Source organism: Caenorhabditis briggsae (genome assembly GCF_000004555.2).
Source record: "Caenorhabditis briggsae complete genome, chrX, whole genome shotgun sequence".
NCBI classification, from domain to species: Eukaryota; Metazoa; Nematoda; class Chromadorea; order Rhabditida; family Rhabditidae; genus Caenorhabditis; species Caenorhabditis briggsae.
Window position 1 is genome coordinate 2,983,327 of NC_013491.2, and position 17,767 is coordinate 3,001,093.

At 39.2% G+C, this 17,767-nt stretch overlaps 4 protein-coding genes across 4 annotated transcripts; 1 reads left to right on the forward strand and 3 right to left on the reverse strand.

Annotated features, from left to right (window-relative positions):
- Positions 1-64: 64 nt before the first annotated feature.
- CBG27467 lies at positions 65-1,552 on the forward strand (the record flags this gene model as incomplete). The annotated part of the gene is made up of 1 exon (XM_045238937.1): positions 65-1,552. The coding sequence occupies one exon, from the start codon at positions 65-67 to the stop codon at positions 1,550-1,552; it is 1,488 nt and encodes a 495-aa protein (XP_045099833.1).
- Positions 1,553-1,676: 124 nt separating this feature from the next.
- CBG15933 lies at positions 1,677-5,502 on the reverse strand (the record flags this gene model as incomplete). Its single annotated transcript, XM_002643292.2, has 6 exons — positions 1,677-1,925; positions 1,976-2,065; positions 2,114-2,242; positions 2,806-2,879; positions 2,927-2,999; positions 5,308-5,502. 6 exons carry the CDS (start codon positions 5,500-5,502, stop codon positions 1,677-1,679), a joined length of 810 nt encoding a protein of 269 aa, XP_002643338.2.
- A 386-nt stretch (positions 5,503-5,888) lies between these two features.
- On the reverse strand, positions 5,889-11,848 carry CBG15931 (the record flags this gene model as incomplete). Its single annotated transcript, XM_045238938.1, has 6 exons — positions 5,889-5,991; positions 6,039-6,735; positions 7,612-8,497; positions 8,544-8,857; positions 10,330-10,762; positions 11,831-11,848. 6 exons carry the CDS (start codon positions 11,846-11,848, stop codon positions 5,889-5,891), a joined length of 2,451 nt encoding a protein of 816 aa, XP_045095962.1.
- Positions 11,849-13,623: 1,775 nt separating this feature from the next.
- On the reverse strand, positions 13,624-17,126 carry Cbr-pbo-6 (the record flags this gene model as incomplete). Its single annotated transcript, XM_045238939.1, has 11 exons — positions 13,624-13,782; positions 13,938-14,027; positions 14,077-14,156; positions 14,983-15,085; positions 15,277-15,462; positions 15,702-15,800; positions 15,850-15,893; positions 16,086-16,195; positions 16,774-16,902; positions 16,954-16,999; positions 17,045-17,126. 11 exons carry the CDS (start codon positions 17,124-17,126, stop codon positions 13,624-13,626), a joined length of 1,128 nt encoding a protein of 375 aa, XP_045095963.1.
- Between the last annotated feature and the right edge of the window lie 641 nt (positions 17,127-17,767).

A 17,767-nucleotide genomic window follows, 5' to 3' on the forward strand; every position in this document is an offset into this window, starting at 1 on the left:
GATGTGGAGGTGGATTCAGTCTAGGTACTCGTGGACTCGGTCGAGGTACTGGTTGACTCGGTCGATGTGGAGGTGGATTCAGTCGAGGTACTTGTGGACTCGGTCGAGGTACTCGTGGACTCGGTCGAGGTGGAGGTGGATTCAGTCGAGGTACTCGTGGACTCGGTCGAGGTATCTTGTTGACTCGGTCGATGTGGAGGTGGATTCAGTCAATGTACTCGCGGACTCGGTCGAGGTACTGGTGGACTCGGTCGATGTGGAGGTGGATTCAGTCGAGGTACTCGTGGACTCGGTCGAGGTACTCGTTGACTCGGTCGATGTGGAGGTGGATTCAGTCGAGGTACTCGTGGACTCGGTCGAGGTGGAGGTGGATTCAGTCGATGTACTGGTGGACTCGGTCGAGGTGGAGGTGGATTCAGTCTTTGTTCTCGTGGACTCGGTCGAGGTACTGGTGGACTCGGTCGATGTGGAGGTGGATTCAGTCGAGGTACTCGTGGACTCGGTCGAGGTGGAGGTGGATTCAGTCGAGGTACTCGTGGACTCGGTCGAGGTACTCGTCGACTCGGTCGAGGTGGAGGTGGATTCAGTCGAGGTACTTGTGGACTCGGTCGAGGTGGAGGTGGATTCAGTCGAGGTACTCGTGGACTCGGTCGAGGTGGAGGTGGATTCAGTCGATGTACTGGTGGACTCGGTCGAGGTACTTGTGGACTCGGTCGAGGTGGAGGTGGATTCAGTCGAGGTGCTCGTTGATTCGGTCGAGGTACTTGTGGACTCGGTCGAGGTGGAGGTGGATTCAGTCGAGGTACTCGTGGACTCGGTCGAGGTGGAGGAGGATTCAGTTGAGGTACTCGTTGACTCGGTCGAGGTGGAGGTGGATTCAGTCGAAGTACTCGTGGACTCGGTCGATGTGGAGGTGGATTCAGTCGAGGTACTCGTGGACTCGGTCGAGGTACTTGTGGACTCGGTCGAGGTGGAGGTGGATTCAGTCGATGTACTCGTGGACTCGGTCGAGGTGGAGGTGGATTCAGTCGAGGTACTCGTGGACTCGGTCGAGGTGGAGGTGGATTCAGTCGAGGTACTCGTGGACTCGGTCGAGGTGGAGGTGGATTCAGTCGAGGTACTCGTGGACTCGGTCGAGGTGGAGGTGGATTCAGTCGAGGTACTCGTGGACTCGGTCGAGGTACTTGTGGACTCGGTCGAGGTGGAGGTGGATTCAGTCGATGTACTCGTGGACTCGGTCGAGGTGGAGGTGGATTCAGTCGAGGTACTCGTGGACTCGGTCGAGGTGGAGGTGGATTCAGTCGAGGTACTCGTAGACTCGGTCGAGGTGGAGGTGGATTCAGTCGAGGTACTCGTTGACTCGGTCGAGGTAGAGGTGGATTCAGTCGAGGTACTCGTGGACTCAGTCGAGGTACTAGTGGACTCGGTCGAAGTACTTGTTGACGTTGGTGTTGATGTTGATGTGGTTTCGGTGGAAGTTGAAGTTGTTGTTGTAACCGGAATGTCCGTGAGAACTAAAAAATGCGATTTGATTACTGATGTGTTGTTTTGAATCTACCATTGCAGTTTAATGTGTTGCCGTCAATAGCTTCAATAGCAGTCGGAGCAGCCCATCCAAATGCAAAACATTTCAGTTGAGCTTCAAGGATATTGTAGTCATCTAAACCTTCTCCCAACTAGAAAAGAGAATATAATTCAATTTGTTTTGAATGATAAGACGATGTACTTACTGTAATTACTTCTCCATTCCCGTCAGCATAATCCAGAGTGGCCATATCACCTCCAACGCATGTCAGATCTGCAATTGGGCATCCGGAGGCGTCGGTGCTGTATTCGATGTAAAAGTTTTCAGTCGCGATCAAGCCATCATAAGCAGGCGTCGTAGCCTTTGTGAGTGGCGGACAACTCGCAGCACATGCTTGCCTCTGAAGAACAAAACTCAATTTTCAGAGAGAAAATTTTAAAAATTTCTCACCTTGACACGTTGAGAGATTTTGTAGTTCTGTTCATAATATGTGGGAAGTTCTGTTGTCGAAACGTTCTTCACTGGCCGATTAGTGACTCTCTGAAATGCAAAAATCAGACTAACACGATTTCAGAAAAAAGGAATTACTTGTCTGATAGAAGAGATATCCCGGAAAATCCGATAATTTGGATCTGACAGGACATCAGCATTAATGACACCAAATATAATCGATGCAATCAATATGCATAATGCTTTTGGAAGCATTCTGGGGGTACCCTATAAAATTAGATGGTGTCAAAGGTACGAAAACCGAAAATTTGAAATATTATTCAAAAGAAAAATAATGGAAAAATTAAATAGCTGTAAAATGAATCCGAACCGAGTTCAATTATAAGAGTGGAATGGTCAAACGACAGGAAACTCTTGTCGATTTAATATGACAAGCTGCCAACATTTTTTTCTACATCCAGCTAAACTAACAACCTCGATTTGCAGTAAAACACGGGACATCCTCTGATTTCAATGCCTGACGACGAGATTTTGCAGCGCCACCCATCCATTATTTGTTGGTTTTGTGCTGATTCTCGAACTCGATCCGTCGCTTTTTTGCAGACAACCATCTGCGAGGCCACTTCCGTTCACTTTTGCGCAAAGAATAAGTCTAAATAAATAGAAGCGGTTGATTTGCAGTTGTGTTGATTCGAGCTCAGATTGTTTCGATCTTAATTCACATCGAGACCAGTTTTTATTGTTTTTACTTTTTTTTTCATAATATATAATCAATTTATCATAAAAAAAGTCTAGATTAACTGAAAGTTTTAGACTAGATAACGTAATACAAAACAGAATAGAATGGTGTAGACGACAACTGCCAGAATCATGAAGACACCCGCGGCAATGAAGGGAACGAGAGCTGAAAAATCAAACGACATTTTTTTAAGTTTCTAAAAGAAAACTCACAATGTTCATTAAGAAATCGGCATTTTGGGTTGCTACACAGGTATGGTACAGGCTCGTTTTGAGGTTGTGCCTGCTGAAATATCATATAATTTTTGTAGAAAAACAATTATATGGTTTTTATTTGAAGAAATTGCGCGTGGATTTCTCAAAAGTGAAATATCAATTCCGAGAATTTAAAATCTGTAATATCATGTATTTCATGACTGTTTAACTAGATCCTTGAGATTTATGTAAGATTTCATCGAAAGAAAAACTTTTGAATCAGTAATTGGATTAAAAAGTGTTCACGTTTATAAATTCATTGTATTTCCGTTTTCTTATCTCAAAATGAGCTTTTTAAAGGAGGCCAGACATGAAAATTCTCAAAATTTTATTTTTTATATATGACACAGTACAGTCAGAAAATAACAATGGACACAAAACCATAACTCCTTGTTACTGTACAAGCGAGGCCGCGACCGTTCTTCCAAGCGGCGCCCACTCCTCGTTTCATAATCGTTTTAGAGGTAGAGGCCGACAAACGCTGTGTAGTGTGAAGGTGAGCGTGCTTGTCTATCAGTCGTGTATCGCGGGTTCGACTCCTGTATGTGCGTTTTCGTTTTTTTTTGTTTTCATGCGGCGACATCCTAGAATGGACGAATAACGAGAAAAAGTCGGGAATAAGTGCCAAACAGTAAAGAAATCTAGTGTATTCTAAAAAAAATAAATGCTCGTCAAGTAGCGCGCATTGGTCGCAATCGCACGATTTTCCGTCAGAATACATGATCTCGCCCCGAGAAAACCCCGTAGTCTTTCGTGTCTGGCCTCCTTTAAAATCAATTCCTGATTGTCATCGGATATAATGCGAAGGTGAAAAGGCCAAACAATAAATTATTATACATAGAGTATACACTGTAGGCTATTGGCTTATTGTTTTTAATCGGGACTTTCAAGAAAACCGCCAAAAATTCTCCTCATTCAACGTTCAAAACAACAAGGACTCAATAATTTGAAATGTGAACTACAGTAACGGCCATACACATATGAAAAAAACATGTTTTTCAGTTGATTTTGATCATTTTCAGGTTTATGGATCTCGGCTGTCAAGTGTCGGATCATTTTGAAAATTTTAGAGGTTATGACACAGATCTAGATTAAAAATTTTTCATGAATGTTTTCTTGCTTTTTCAATTGTTAAAAATTCCTAGTTTTCAGCTATTTTCCGATTTTGAAGGACACTCCTTTTCCCTTTTATTTTTGAACTGAGACAGTGAAAAAAGCAGGTGTCTTTCAGAAATCGGCAAGGAGCTGAAAAGTTAGAAACTTTCAGAAAATACAGTGAATGCAACGTTTATAATCACATATTTTCCTATATTAATGGCACCGTACGTAATCACATATTTCAATCAACTTTTACTCTTTCATGTCATTGGTGATCACTTTACCGTATTTTCTCTAATAGGAGCACATGGGCTTCTATTTTTTAATTTCACGCTCAGGGTGGGCTTCTATTAGAGGTGGGCTTTAATTAGAGGGTGGGCTTCTATTTTTCGATGATCAATTTTCGAAAAAAATTTTGTTCAAAAAATCAGAAATTTGACAATTCGGAAATTAAGAATTCTGAATTTCGGTGCTTTTTTTTCGAATTCGAAGTTTTCATTCTGCAATTTTAAACTCCGAAATCCCGAATTTATGAAGTTCTGAGATTCCAGAATCTCAAAATTCAAAATTCAATAATTCTGTAGATCAGAAATTGAGAAATTTTCGAGTTCTAAAATCACAGTTCCGAAACTTCTAGAATTTTTAACTGCCGTATTTTCTTTTATAGAAGCTCATGGGTTTCTATTAGAGGGTGGGCTTCTATTAGAGGTGGACTTCAAATAGAGGTGTGCTTCTATTAGAGGAAATACGGTAATCCTGAAAGAATAAACAAAAAAAAGACAAAAGAAATAGAACGCGTTTCACATTATTTGGGGTTTTCGCCTCTAAATTCCACGTTCATTAATTCTTGATCCATATCTTGTTAAAAATTTTGAAGTGAATGTATTGCTTTCAATTTTTAAATATTTTCTTTTTCAGGGTTTTCTAATTTTGTCACTATAACCATAGTTCATGTAAGTACACTTTGAGACGAGATCTCATTACCAACAAACAAAGTGTTTTCGATATTATGATAAACATTCTGTCAGCTGGACTTTTTTATATCTTTCACCGAAATCGAGGTAGCTGCGCCCGAAGTTGACGGGTTAGGTTGGCTTCTTAGAGGTAATACGGTACATTCAAAATTTTTAGTTGCTTCTCTGAATGTTTCTAGACAACAAAAGCAAAATTTCACAACTAGTTGTTGATTCTGGTACGGAATAAAAAAACTATTATTTTCTTCACAAATTCAAAACACAAACCGGTGTCAAGCTATTGTGAATAACTGGTCCTGGTTGATACACTTGTCTCTTCTCACCACCTCTCTCTGCTCGAATAACAGTCTCATTTGAAGAAGTCGTTATTGTCTCGTTGGTAGTCCGATTATCCAGAATAGATGCATAAGATTCCAGAAAAAGTGCAACAAAAACCACAAGAATTAAGGAAAATCGTAGCATTTTGGTATTCGTATATGGCAATGGTAAAATGCGTTGTCAGAAGACACTGCGTTTCTGTTATGTTTTCAGATGATTCATGTTGTATATAGTTATCTATAGTAGTCGTTTAGCATGCATTTTCTGATCTGAGATGCTATAGAATGTTTTTAAAATAGGCCAATGTACGCAGTAGAGAATAAAATAAAACCTAAAAATTCTTTATTACTCATATAAATATGTCATAGAAAGTGGATAAATCGGGATGCATGATGATACGGCGCCAAAAATGAATTATCGAACATCGTAAGATTGTAGCTTCTGTTTTTTCGTGACAAGGAATTTTGGTAAACCCGATTACATCGCTAGAAAATGGTTGTGTTGATATTGGAATACCGCGTGGACTGTTTTTAACGCCGGGACACTGAAGCTTGCGCCTTCTCTGCTTTTTCTAATTTCATCTCTTCGATTCGTTTTCGCACGTTTTCCGCAGCTTCCGGTTCGTTCATAGATCTGGAATTCAAGGTTTTGGATACTGAAAACAATTTCTAATCACTCACAAGTAATACTGATACCATTGCTCTGAGTAATCTCGTTCTCCTTCCCCCTCTTCACTCTCTGAATTGTTCTCTTTGGCTTCTTTTTTAGCACCATCCTCCTTGTTTTCCGTGGATCCACTTCCATTCGTAGCTTTAGCTGGCTCCTTAGCTTTAGCTGGCGATTTGGATGAGCCCCCCTCTTTTGGAGTCGTAGACGCTGTAGCAGCCGGTTTTGGGGTATTCCGAGCTTTTGGAAGATGTTGTGGTGATGCCTGCGGCTTCTGTGGACTTGGTTGTGGCTGATAGGAGTTATTTTGCTGGCGAGGAGAGTTCCGCATTTGATTTTGCATTTGTTGAAGAGGTGCTTGTTGGTACGGCGGCCCTTGGTTCGGATAAATCGGCTGGCCCTGCTGGTTTTGTTGCTGCTGTTGCATCATCCGGAACCAATTCGGGTTTTGTTGACCTTGCATTGGCGGATGCATTACAGGGAAGTTCTGATTTTGCTGTGGAAACATTGCCATTTGTTGTTGTTGGATCTGTTGAAACTTCTGCTGTTGGAATTGTCTTTGCTGTTGGAGCTGCTGCTGTTGGTACTGGATTTGTTGGTGTTGTTGAAATTGCTGCTGTTGGATTTGTTGCTGTTGTTGGTGGTGTAGTTGGTTTTGGAGTATTTGGGTTTGGGGATGCTGTGGATGTTGGTTTTGAATTATGGGGGCACCTGGAAGCAGAATGATTTGTTTAGGAACATACTGTGCGTGTCAATAAGATATACAAAAATGTGTTTTAGTTGATTTTGACCATTTTCAGAGGTCTAGAGCTCGCCTGTCAGAGGTCCGCTCACTTTGACAATTCAGGTGGTTATAAATCAAAACAAGATATAAAATTTTGCATTTAAAGGATTTTTTAAAATTGCTTAGTTTTCCAGCTTTTTGTCATATTCTAAAGGACACCTCATTTTTTTTGTTTTAGTATTGAAAACGAGAAAAAAACAGGTATTCTTCAAAAATCGACAAATAGCTGAAAAACTAGATTTGTTTCAGAAAATTCTGTGACTTAAAAATTACCAATCTAAGTCTGTTTTACACCTTCCAAAGTTTTCATACTTGCGAGCCGTGCCTTTGCCGGGCCTTCGCGGGCCTTCTCATAGTTTGCATCAAGATTTTCAGACTACCCAAATCAGATATGATAGAACTCGACAAGTAATACAAAACGATATCATTTGGAAAACTATGTCTTAGCTATAAATAAAGTTGTAAGTCATAAAGTGGCCGTGCCTATTGGCGCCGGGCCGGGAATCTTTTTTTGTCCTTCATCTTTGTTCACAGACAAGACACAATTCTACAAATATTAGCATTTTGTAGTTCTCGTCGAGGTCTATCAAATCTGCTTCGGTTAGTCTGGAAATAATGATTCTCAAAGAAACATTGGCACGGCCCGCGAAGACCCGACAAAGGCCCGGTCGCAAGTGTGAAGTTTTTCGAAGTGATCGGAAACCTGACAGTCGAGCTCTAGACCCCTCAAAATAGTGAGAAAGGCCAAAAACCAACTGAAAAACACGTTTTTCGTATCTTATAGCATTAGAAACTTCACCCACCTGCCCACATTTGCACATTTGTCAACGTATTCTGTTGTTGAGGACTACGAGCTTGCATCTGATGTCTAGCTTGCATGTGAGCCTGTATTTGAGCTTGCATTTGTGCCTGGACTTGTGGCCGCACCTGGAGCTGTTGCTGCTGCGTTGGATGCACTGGATTCATCAGAGAAGGAATTTGCATTGGATTTGCATTTGGTCGATGCTTCGGCACAAATGGAGTGTTTGGTGGAATATCTCCAACTTTTGTGTAGATTAAATGCTTGGCATGCTCAATTTGTAGGTCGGTTCCACGAAGAACAAAGGTTTTGAAATGTGCATCCATTTTTGTCTCACGTGCGAGCTCACAACGAGCGCCACTGTCTGCATTGATCTGTTTTATAACATCGCCTCCTTTCCCGATCACCAATCCACATTTGGCGGCAGGCACATCCATGTAGTAAACGTTGTGAACATAATAATCGGGAGAATTGCACGAGGTGATGATGGTTCGAATTACATCAGCTGCCAGGTAGACTTTATCCGGAGAGCCAACAATTGTTATCAGTCTTTCCATCACTTTTGGATCTTCCTCAGGCAGTACATGGATTGATGTGCATGTTTGATCTGATAGCCTCTTGATATTCATACCTTGTGGTCCCATAATGGCTCCAACTGAACTACGCGGAACTTTCACATGCAAAGATTTATTTTCATAGTAGGTTTCTTGAGGTGGCGCAGAAGGAGCTTCGTGTTTCGGAGGTGGTGGTCCCTCATTTTTAGCTAGAACCTCGGCTACTAATCTCTGCGCATACTCAACTGATTGTTGGTCACCAGTGATTCTCAGAGGCTTTGTGGTGGTTGGCATACTGTTCTCTTGAATCAGTTGGATTTGACAGTTGGACCAGGACTGAAATATCAATGACGTTTTAGAGACTTTTTTGTTCAAATCTCACCCTAAGTTTTTGCATTGTATCTCCTCCTCTTCCAATAACCGCACCACACTTATGAGCTGGAATCGGGATTTCCACGGTCACGGTTTTCACTGTCTCTCCTTCTTGACGTTGTGCTCCACTGTGTGGAGCCGGAGGCGAATGATGAATTCGATTGAGCACCTGGGAGATACACTCTCTGGCCGCATCAATGTTCTCTGGCAATCCGTGAATCTCTACATTCCGGTAACCAATCGGTGATGGCTCTGTGGAAACTTGCAGTCGGCATCCCGTCTTCTCGTTGATTGCATGCACCTCTGCTCCGCCTTTTCCGATAACTATAAAAATAGTTTGGTTAGAATTCCTAATGTTTCAAATTAATAAGCACATAACTCGGAGGGTGCAACGATTGGGAGGCGCCAAAATTATTGCAACAAAAGTTTAGTGCGAGCTGGTGGTCACTGTAGAATTTTTAGAGCAATTATTTTGTACGTATTATTTTCAGCATGTCTTGATTACCTTATTCCCAGATTTTCAAGTCTTTAGGTTGACTTTTACACGAATGGTGACTAGTAATATACACCTGTGCACCCTCATCGAGGTGGGCAAGAGAGGGTTGTGCCTAAGGAGCATCGGAAAAGCTCTCGGAATCGAACGAACAACCAAGTGGACACATCAAATGTTTCTAACAGTTGAATACGATCAAGAACTGTCTAAAAACGTCAGATCTCAAAATTCTATTACCCTGGTGAGAAACAAGGTTGTCAGAGAATGAGTTTGCGAAATTCGCACCGAACAATGAAAAACTGAGCCTGGAGCTCCAAATGAGCAATAAGTCACTCAGTACAATCGTCAAAAGAGAGCACGGGCTGACCCCATTTCATGTTCAAAAGACAAGAACTCGGTCGGGAAATAACAATCTGGTACGCATCCAGAAGTGAAAATCGACATTTGCTGGCACGCACCAAAAATTAACACAAGAGGATGATGTTCGAAGACGAGAAACACTGGCATAGAAAGCCGAACCTTTATCAGAAAACCATCGAGTTTTTTGCCCGAGATCTGAGCTAGCTAATAATCACGGTAGGATGGCCAACCGAGCTTCATATCCATAGTACGTCATGGTTTTTGGTTAAAACCTCCAAATTCGATATTTTGTAGATTTTGGGTGAAATTCAGCAAATGAGTACTAACAGGAGGAAACTATTTAAAGGCATGTTCTTCCGTGGACCAAATACTATTTTGAAAACCATGTTTGGACTGTTCCACCGTGTTCTGGTCTCGCTCACAAGCCAAAAATAGTTCGACCGGGGTGCGCGGCCAAATTTTCAAAAATCAGCACGACTTGCGGATGGTCCCCCTTGTCGCCAGACATGATTTTGGTTGACTATTTCGCATACGGAACTTCTGAGTCAAGGGTCCCAGCACTTCCACATCCCAATTTGGAGTCGTTTGGAAAAAGTTTGGTCCCAGGACGGGCCCAGCTATCCCCAAAACATTTCTATTCGAGTATTTTCAGAGAAGTTACAGCACTTTGAATGTGTTGCATAATTTTGGCGCACCCTGTAGAATTTTTCAGATATTTTTTACTCCCGAGCTGAGGATTTGGTACCACTAATTCGCTTTGTACCGCATTGACCAGTGAATTTTCGTTGCCCATTTTACAAGTCAATAAGATATACAAAAACCGGTTGTTCAGTGGATTTGACCATTTCCACCTTCGGACTCTTGAAAATGATCAAAATGGTCAAAAATTAACTAAAAATCACGTTTTTATATATCTTATCCGCCTTAATCGTATGTATCTTACCTAATCCTACACAGAGCTCTGGAATCGGAAAATTCACAGTGACAAAACCTTTCTCGTTGTCCATTCTGCGTGAATAAGGTTTGCTACTTGGATTTTCTGGTGGTGTTGGCGATGGCGGATCAGAAATTTTGTCTGAAATTTGAAAAATAAATTTTCTGCTTAAAGTAAAGTTTGTGATCATGCGATTCGAAATAGTAGGCACACAGTGCGGTTTTGGAATTTCTAAGAGAATGAAGGAATACGGTAACAAAAAATCTGCTAGGGGCAACAACGTTTTTGCGTATGGATGAAAAAATTCGACATTCCGCGATCCGACTGCGTCTCTTATCTCTTGTCTAAATCTGATTGATAAACCCCCCGTACACTTGTCAGATCCTTCCGAACACTCGTCGTTTTCTTTTTCCGTGGATGGTTGTGGAGAGAAGGAGACCCGCTGAAGATAATATTGGCTTTTTTAGACGGTAATACCCCTGAGAAAGACAACCCCGTCGACGGATGCATAGAGAACGCAGTGTTTAGGTTATGGAGTGAGTGGGAGTGTAGAAGTTAAGGAAAGGAGGTGTTATAATAACGATGGGGGGGGGGGGGAATTTCGGATGTTGTTATTTGCGATGTTGAGACCAATTTTTGGAAATTTTCACTGAAAATACAGTTCGGGTCAATAATACATGCAGAAATGTGTTTTTCAGCTGATTTTGACCCTTTTCAGGTGTCTGGAACTTGTGGCTGTCAAGTGTTGGAACATTTTTAAAATTTTGTAGGTTATAAAACAGGCCTAGGTTAAAAACTTTGCAGTTACAAAACTTTTTTAGTATTCCTAGTTTTTCAGATATTTTTTATTCCTAGTTTTTCAGATATACTGAAAACGTGAAAAAAATAGTTGTATAATCAGATTCAGTTTGACTACATGGCATTCACAGAATTTCTTAAAAATTCCTAGTTTTTAGCCATTTGCCCATTTTTGAAGGACACCTGCTCTTTTAATCGTTTGCAGTGCAAAAATAGGATAAAACGGTGTCTTTCAGACATCGGCAAATAACTGAAAAACTAGGAATATTCACAAAAATCTGCAAATGCCAAATTTTAAATCTTGATCTGTTTTATAACCTCCAATAGTTTCAAAGTGATCGAACAATTGATCTCTGAGCTCCAAACTCTTGAAAATGGTGAAATTTTACTGAAAAACACATTATTGACCGTCAATGTACACGAAACTGGCTGAAAAGGTATTTTTCTGACTATTTTTTCCGAAAAATCCATTTTCACGACATCGGACGAGATTTTTCAAACGTTTCCGTAAAATTTTTCTTAAAGAAGTTTCAATTAGGTTCAAAAACAGTGCTTACGTTCTCCGACAAGTTTAAATTTTGACGTCAAAACTGTCTTTTCCTGATTAGGAAAAAAGTACAAGGTCAAGAGGACTGAAGAGCAAACACTCTTATCATGCTAATTAATCATTTTTCTTGCAAATCGCCAAAAAAAAAAAATCAAATCAATTTACCTGGTCCATACAATTCATAGCTGGAAGAATTAGGGTTAGATGAGCAATGTGAGTATTGATGTTGTGGTGGGGATGAGATTTGGCTAATTGGAATAAAAAATGAGTGCGACAGTGACGTGCAACCGTCTGCGTGGTGTTCTCTCGCTCTTCGGGGAGTCCCACCGGGCGTTCAAAGTACGGTAACACTTGTTTTAACTGTGTCGATTTTCTTGTGTGTGCGTGAGCGCAGCGTGCAACGTGTATGTGCCGCGAGATAGAGTGTGCATGGTGGAGTGTGAGTCTCTATGGGCAGCAGGAAACAAGAGAATGATGAGATAGGAAATGAGGTGCTAAGAGAAGACGACCGAAGAGAGAAGATTTGCCCTTCATGGTAAGGTTTCTCTATTCTCAATGGGGAGAAAAAAAGGAGTCAAGAATGAGAAAAAAAGGACATTCTAGAGAAGGAAAAGATTTTATCGTAAATGTACCTAGTCGGATTTTTAGGAAAATTGGAATTTTAAAAAAATTATTATTTTTTATAATTTTTCAATTTTTCAAATCTTGTTCATGTTCCAAAACTTTTACAAACAACAAAAAAAATAAAACGAACGGAACATTCAGATTGACTCTTGTTTTGTTCCGTGCAAGCAGAAAGCAAGCCATAAAACATTGTAAAGTTATCACCTTCCCCCGAAAACACAGATCACAAACCACACATTTCTGCTGATTCGGAGAAAATTGAACGCTTTCAAAGTATGAACCTTTGAAACTTTCTGATTTTCAAACTTTCCTTAACTCAAAAGAAAAGAAAACATTCTAATTGTTTTATGGTTCTCAGTATTTAAAAATAAAGTCAATTTTTTGAAGTTTTGATTGAAGCTTCGGAAACTAAAAAAGTTGTTAATATTCTGAAAACGTTAAATGTCGATTTGGACTCAAGAATACTAAAGAAATGACTGATGTTGACTCATATTTCCATGGGAAACTGTGAGAACTGCGAGTTCTTAGTGTCTTTCTCTCTCCTGACCATACGAAGAGCGCTTCTCAAAATTTGGCTTCGCTTTTAGAAAATAGTCAAAAAATAAACATTCAAAAAAGTCTATAAGTACAATTCTTGCCATAAATATACGAAAAAACGTTTTTTTAAGTTGATTTTGACACTTTCCAGAAGTCTGGAGCTCGGTTGTAAAGTGTCCGATCATTTTGAAAATATTGTAGGTTATAAAACAGGCCTAGATTGAAAACTTTGCAGTTACAAAACTTTTTTAGTATTTCTAGTTTTTCAGTTATTAGCCGATTTTTTAGCGAACGACCCTTTTGTACTGAAAACGTGAAAAAACACCTTTGAAACTTTCTTTGCTCTAGGACAGCCAAGCTGCAGGCTACTGAAAATTGTCAAAATCAACTGAAAAACAGGAATTGTAATTTCCTCTTTTCTGTTACTAACTCAAAATTGGAAAGAAAATCAGAAAAAAAGAAGGAATAACGTTTCATTATCTATTCTACCACCAATTTAGAATAGACCGATTTCAAGACAAGAGACATAAGAAAAGAAAAAAAAATGCGAAATTGGAAAAAAAACGGAGAAAGAATGAGATGAATTTCTCATGGCTAGTAGTTCCGAAAAAGAACCTTCACGGGCGAGGAATTTGCGGGGAAGAAAAAAGACAAATTACTGGTGGGGGGGGGGGGACGGTAAGAAATTTCAATGCATGAATGTGTGTGTGGGAACATGTAGATATAGAGAATGAAGATGCAAAAGAAGAGTAATAAAAAATTTGTATTGTTATCCCCTATTGCTAAATCTCAAATTTTCAGTAATACAACTGATCTCTCCGTTTCGCATTTTCTAGCAAAATTCGCTCAGCGGCGGCGTGATCCATTTGGAAGCACATATAGAACAAGTAGAGCGTCGGTGTGCTGATGATGATGATGAAGACGGAAGCGAGCAGATAATCCATTCTTCGCGACACCTGCAAATACATGTTTGTATCTGAATATGTTTGTATTTAGCGCGAGATTATCTTCCTCACCTCTCCCCACTGCTCGGCCGTAGTGTGTATATCCATATAGACTTGTCCCTGGAAATATTAAAATTATATATTTTTTCGAATCAAGTGCGCCTCACATTCTGCTGAAAGAAAGCCGCATGCTTTCGAGCAATGAACAATCCCTTCCTAATCCAGTTGGGTGGACTTAGAAAATGTGTACGGAAGCCCTGAAATAAAAAAAATTGTTAAATAGAAAAATCCAGCAATAAAGAATACCTTTGCATGGACCCTCATCACAGTTGATGTCAGAATCGTGGCGATGGTTACCATGATAATAATGAAGTGCATGTAGACAACTGAAACACGTTGAAATCAAAATTGTTGCTGTGCTGGAATATTCATGAATTTTTCTTTTTCTCTTAGAAAATCAACTGAAAAAAGCAAAAACTGAAAGAAAAAACCTTATTTTTCCATAGTTGTTTCTTGTTTGCACTCAAGTTTACGATTTTTGCTCTGATTTGAAAAAAGTGGTATGATTATAGAATAGTATGAGTAATGTGACCAAAAATGCAATTTTTTCATTTCATAGTTTTTGAGAATATTCAGTTCAAAAGTCATTTTCTGAACCTGTGAATTAGAAGAAATGGTTTTCCAAGGAAAATGATTATAAATATGATCTCTCGTCTGCATAAATTTGGAAAATATTAGTCAATAAAAAAAAGCAGAGTTGGTCCAAGACGTTGCTTACCTAGTAACCATTATAATAGCAAGACCCATCCCCCTTTACTTCCTTTGAGTCAATTTATCTCGGTCTTTTCATATGATATCAAAAGATGGTTCACTATCAAAATATTTTTGATATTATGATAAACATTTTATTAGTTGACAACATTTTGATATCTTTTCTAGGAAGATTGATAAATGGACTTAAAGTTGATGGTTTGGATCAAAGGCATCTCATGAGAGTGCATACTGTATATCATCTATTTAACTTTTTTTTTAAAGTGTTAAAAATGATTAATTTCTTTGAAATTTTTCGTCTTGTACATAACTTCAACTCTCTTATCACAAGCTTCTTGAAAACGCGTTTTGAATCACTTCGAACATTTTACGTTAGTTCAGAAAGTTAATGTTTTCCAATAATTCTAAATATTGCTAACATTCCAATTTTCAGAAACTCACTTAATAAGGGCACACTCTCCGAACTATGCGGAACCTTTTCCGTGACCACCAAAGACAATACTGCCATACTGAGAATTGCAGTGACTCCAAGTGTGAAGCGTTCCTGGAAAATATATTTTTTTGGCAAGAACCTTCAATACATGGAATGTTCAAACCATGGAAAGTTTAAAAGCTGAAACATCCGAAAAAAGATCACATCAATTTTTTCAATTGCGTTTCGGAATTTCTTTGGATTCAATTTAAACAAAAAATTTCGATCTGGATCTCCTCACCCAGAACAAGCCCCAACCCTACCTGTCTCTCATGTTTCGTGGAAAACCTTGCGAAAAGTCCAGCTATCGAAAGTACACAAATGATATAACTTGGGACCACCAAGCTGATCAAGTAGTAGAACGGTTTTCTGGCCACTTTGATGTAATAAATTATCTCACTGACAACGGTTTCCTCATGTTCGTATTCCTTCCGTGCCATGTTGACATCCTAAAAATTAAGAATTTTAAAAATCATTTTCCCAAAGTTTCAATTTGATCTTTCGACTTTTAGTTCCGTATGAAAGACAACAGGCAGATAATTCACACTATGTACATTTTCAACCACTTTTTTGTTCGCAAACAATGTAATATCGGATGTTTGACACAGTTTGTTAATTCAGCTGCTCTTCATCAGGAAGTGCAGGAGAATTGTGCAGCTAAATGAATTGGAAATGAAAATCTAGGGACCTGAAGAGCCCATTCCTCATTTGGAGCATAATTCTTGAGAAGCGGTTTGTGTGACGCGTTGAGCAATATCTTATCCTCATCATAGGCCCATGAAGCGAACTGAAAAGTTTAGAGTTTTTGTCATGAGGTCAAAGTTCATACGACTTACTCGAATTTTGCACACTTGATCGTCAAACGGGAAATTGGCGATTCCTGGAAGATTTATTGATGGGAAAAAACGCTCTCATCTCTCTCTTCTTCTCATTTTGCACTCCACAAAATCTCGAAAGTTGTTCCAAGATAATTGATAGGAGGTTCCCACAAAAAGAAAATGAGAAAAAGATGCCAGAAAGCACTCATCATTAATCAAAAATCCATTAGGGAAACCAGAAAAAACCCACATACCAATCTGACAGAGGACAGTGTAAATTGCTGGATAGGCGTAGGTGACTTCTCCGATGTATGAAACTTTGATCGGGGATCGAACTGCGTCGAGGAGCATTTTGTGTTCAAGTCTGAGAGCTTTGTGATTAATTAAAATATTTTCAAAGAGCAAAACAACAGAAACAACTATTTTCATTTTTTCTAGCAGTCTCAAATTCAAAATTTGTATTTTTTGCGGAACACTGCAAGATTTTGAGCAAAATTGAAGGTATCATGATACCCTAATTTCCCAATCAGGAGATGTCAATTTTTGAAAAAAACTGGTTGTTCGTTAAAAAATTTTAAAAGGAAAACACATGTTCATGTTTTAAACATTGGGCCAATATCAGACATCTTTGAAATACACTACCAATTTCATAGTTACGATGCTTCTAAACTCTCTAACATTTTTGAGCGGTTTTGAAGTGCGATAATGAAAAATAATGGAGCATCCTAAGATTTCTAGAAAATTTAGAAAAACTTTTTCGAAAACTTTTTTTCAAATTTTTCTCAGTCGACCGTGAAAAAAAGAAACAAATTCTGGTTCCAACTTTCTTTTCAGAGTAAGGCATAGGGGTTACACACTGCTGGAATACTAGCTTAGAATAGTTCCCAATCTTGTCAAAGAGCTATCTTTCCATTGCTAGTAAAACCGTATTTTCTCGGTCACCTCATCACAAAATTTACCTGAATAATGTACACAAGAACTTGCATATTTTGATTCAACTCGTTAATTCCAATAATGTGCACCAATTCGATGTTATGAGAAATGTCAACTCTTCCATCTGGAGGAGAGCATCTGGAATAAACTTTTTTTGTAAATTTGATTTTTTTAAAATCCCTTTCTAACTTGTTATGTTTTTCGAGTAAATGTCGTGTCAGTCGACTAGATGATCCTAAAGAAATAAAAATCATTTGTCTTAATAAAAAATCAGTCATACCTTGGTATTGTTCGGTGAATTGTGGTATTGAAAGCGTGACCGTTTGGTAAAAAATGAGTATTGTGAATATTGAGAACTGCATTTTAACTCAAAAAATTAAAATAAAAGAATAAAAACAAACTGGTAGGAATCGGGAGAAAAAATGTGTGAACCTGAATGAGGACACCGAGATGTGATGAGCAGAAGAAGCACACAATGAGAGATCAGCGCGAGATGCAATGGAGCACTGAGAGGAAGAAGGGCTCACAAAACAATTAACGAGCCCATTATCCAGTTATTCGGTGCGAGAGACGACGGCGCACTCTATTTTCCCGCTCTTTTTCTTCATCTTTCTGAAATTTTTTTTTTCTGTGATCCGCGGTCCGCATGAAGCATCATGAAGAGAAGAGTGATCCCATCTGTCATAAAAAAGTTCCCTCTCTTTTTCTCAGGTACTCGTGTCCGGATATTTTTCATTTCTTCTAAAAGTCACATTCTTTATTATTCCACGTCAACAAAAAATATGAAGTCATTCATAAATATGTTTTAAAGGGTATTCATAAATATTCTAGAAAAGGTGTTACTGGAGAAAAATTGGAAAAACATAGATGTTGACTCGGGCAGAAGTCTTCTGACAGTCTTTTTGTTACATTTTAGTACTAATTTTGACACGAAAACATGGAAAATTCTTGAAAATGGCATTGAAATTTGAAATACATGTCGGTGAACCTAGGAAATGTCTGC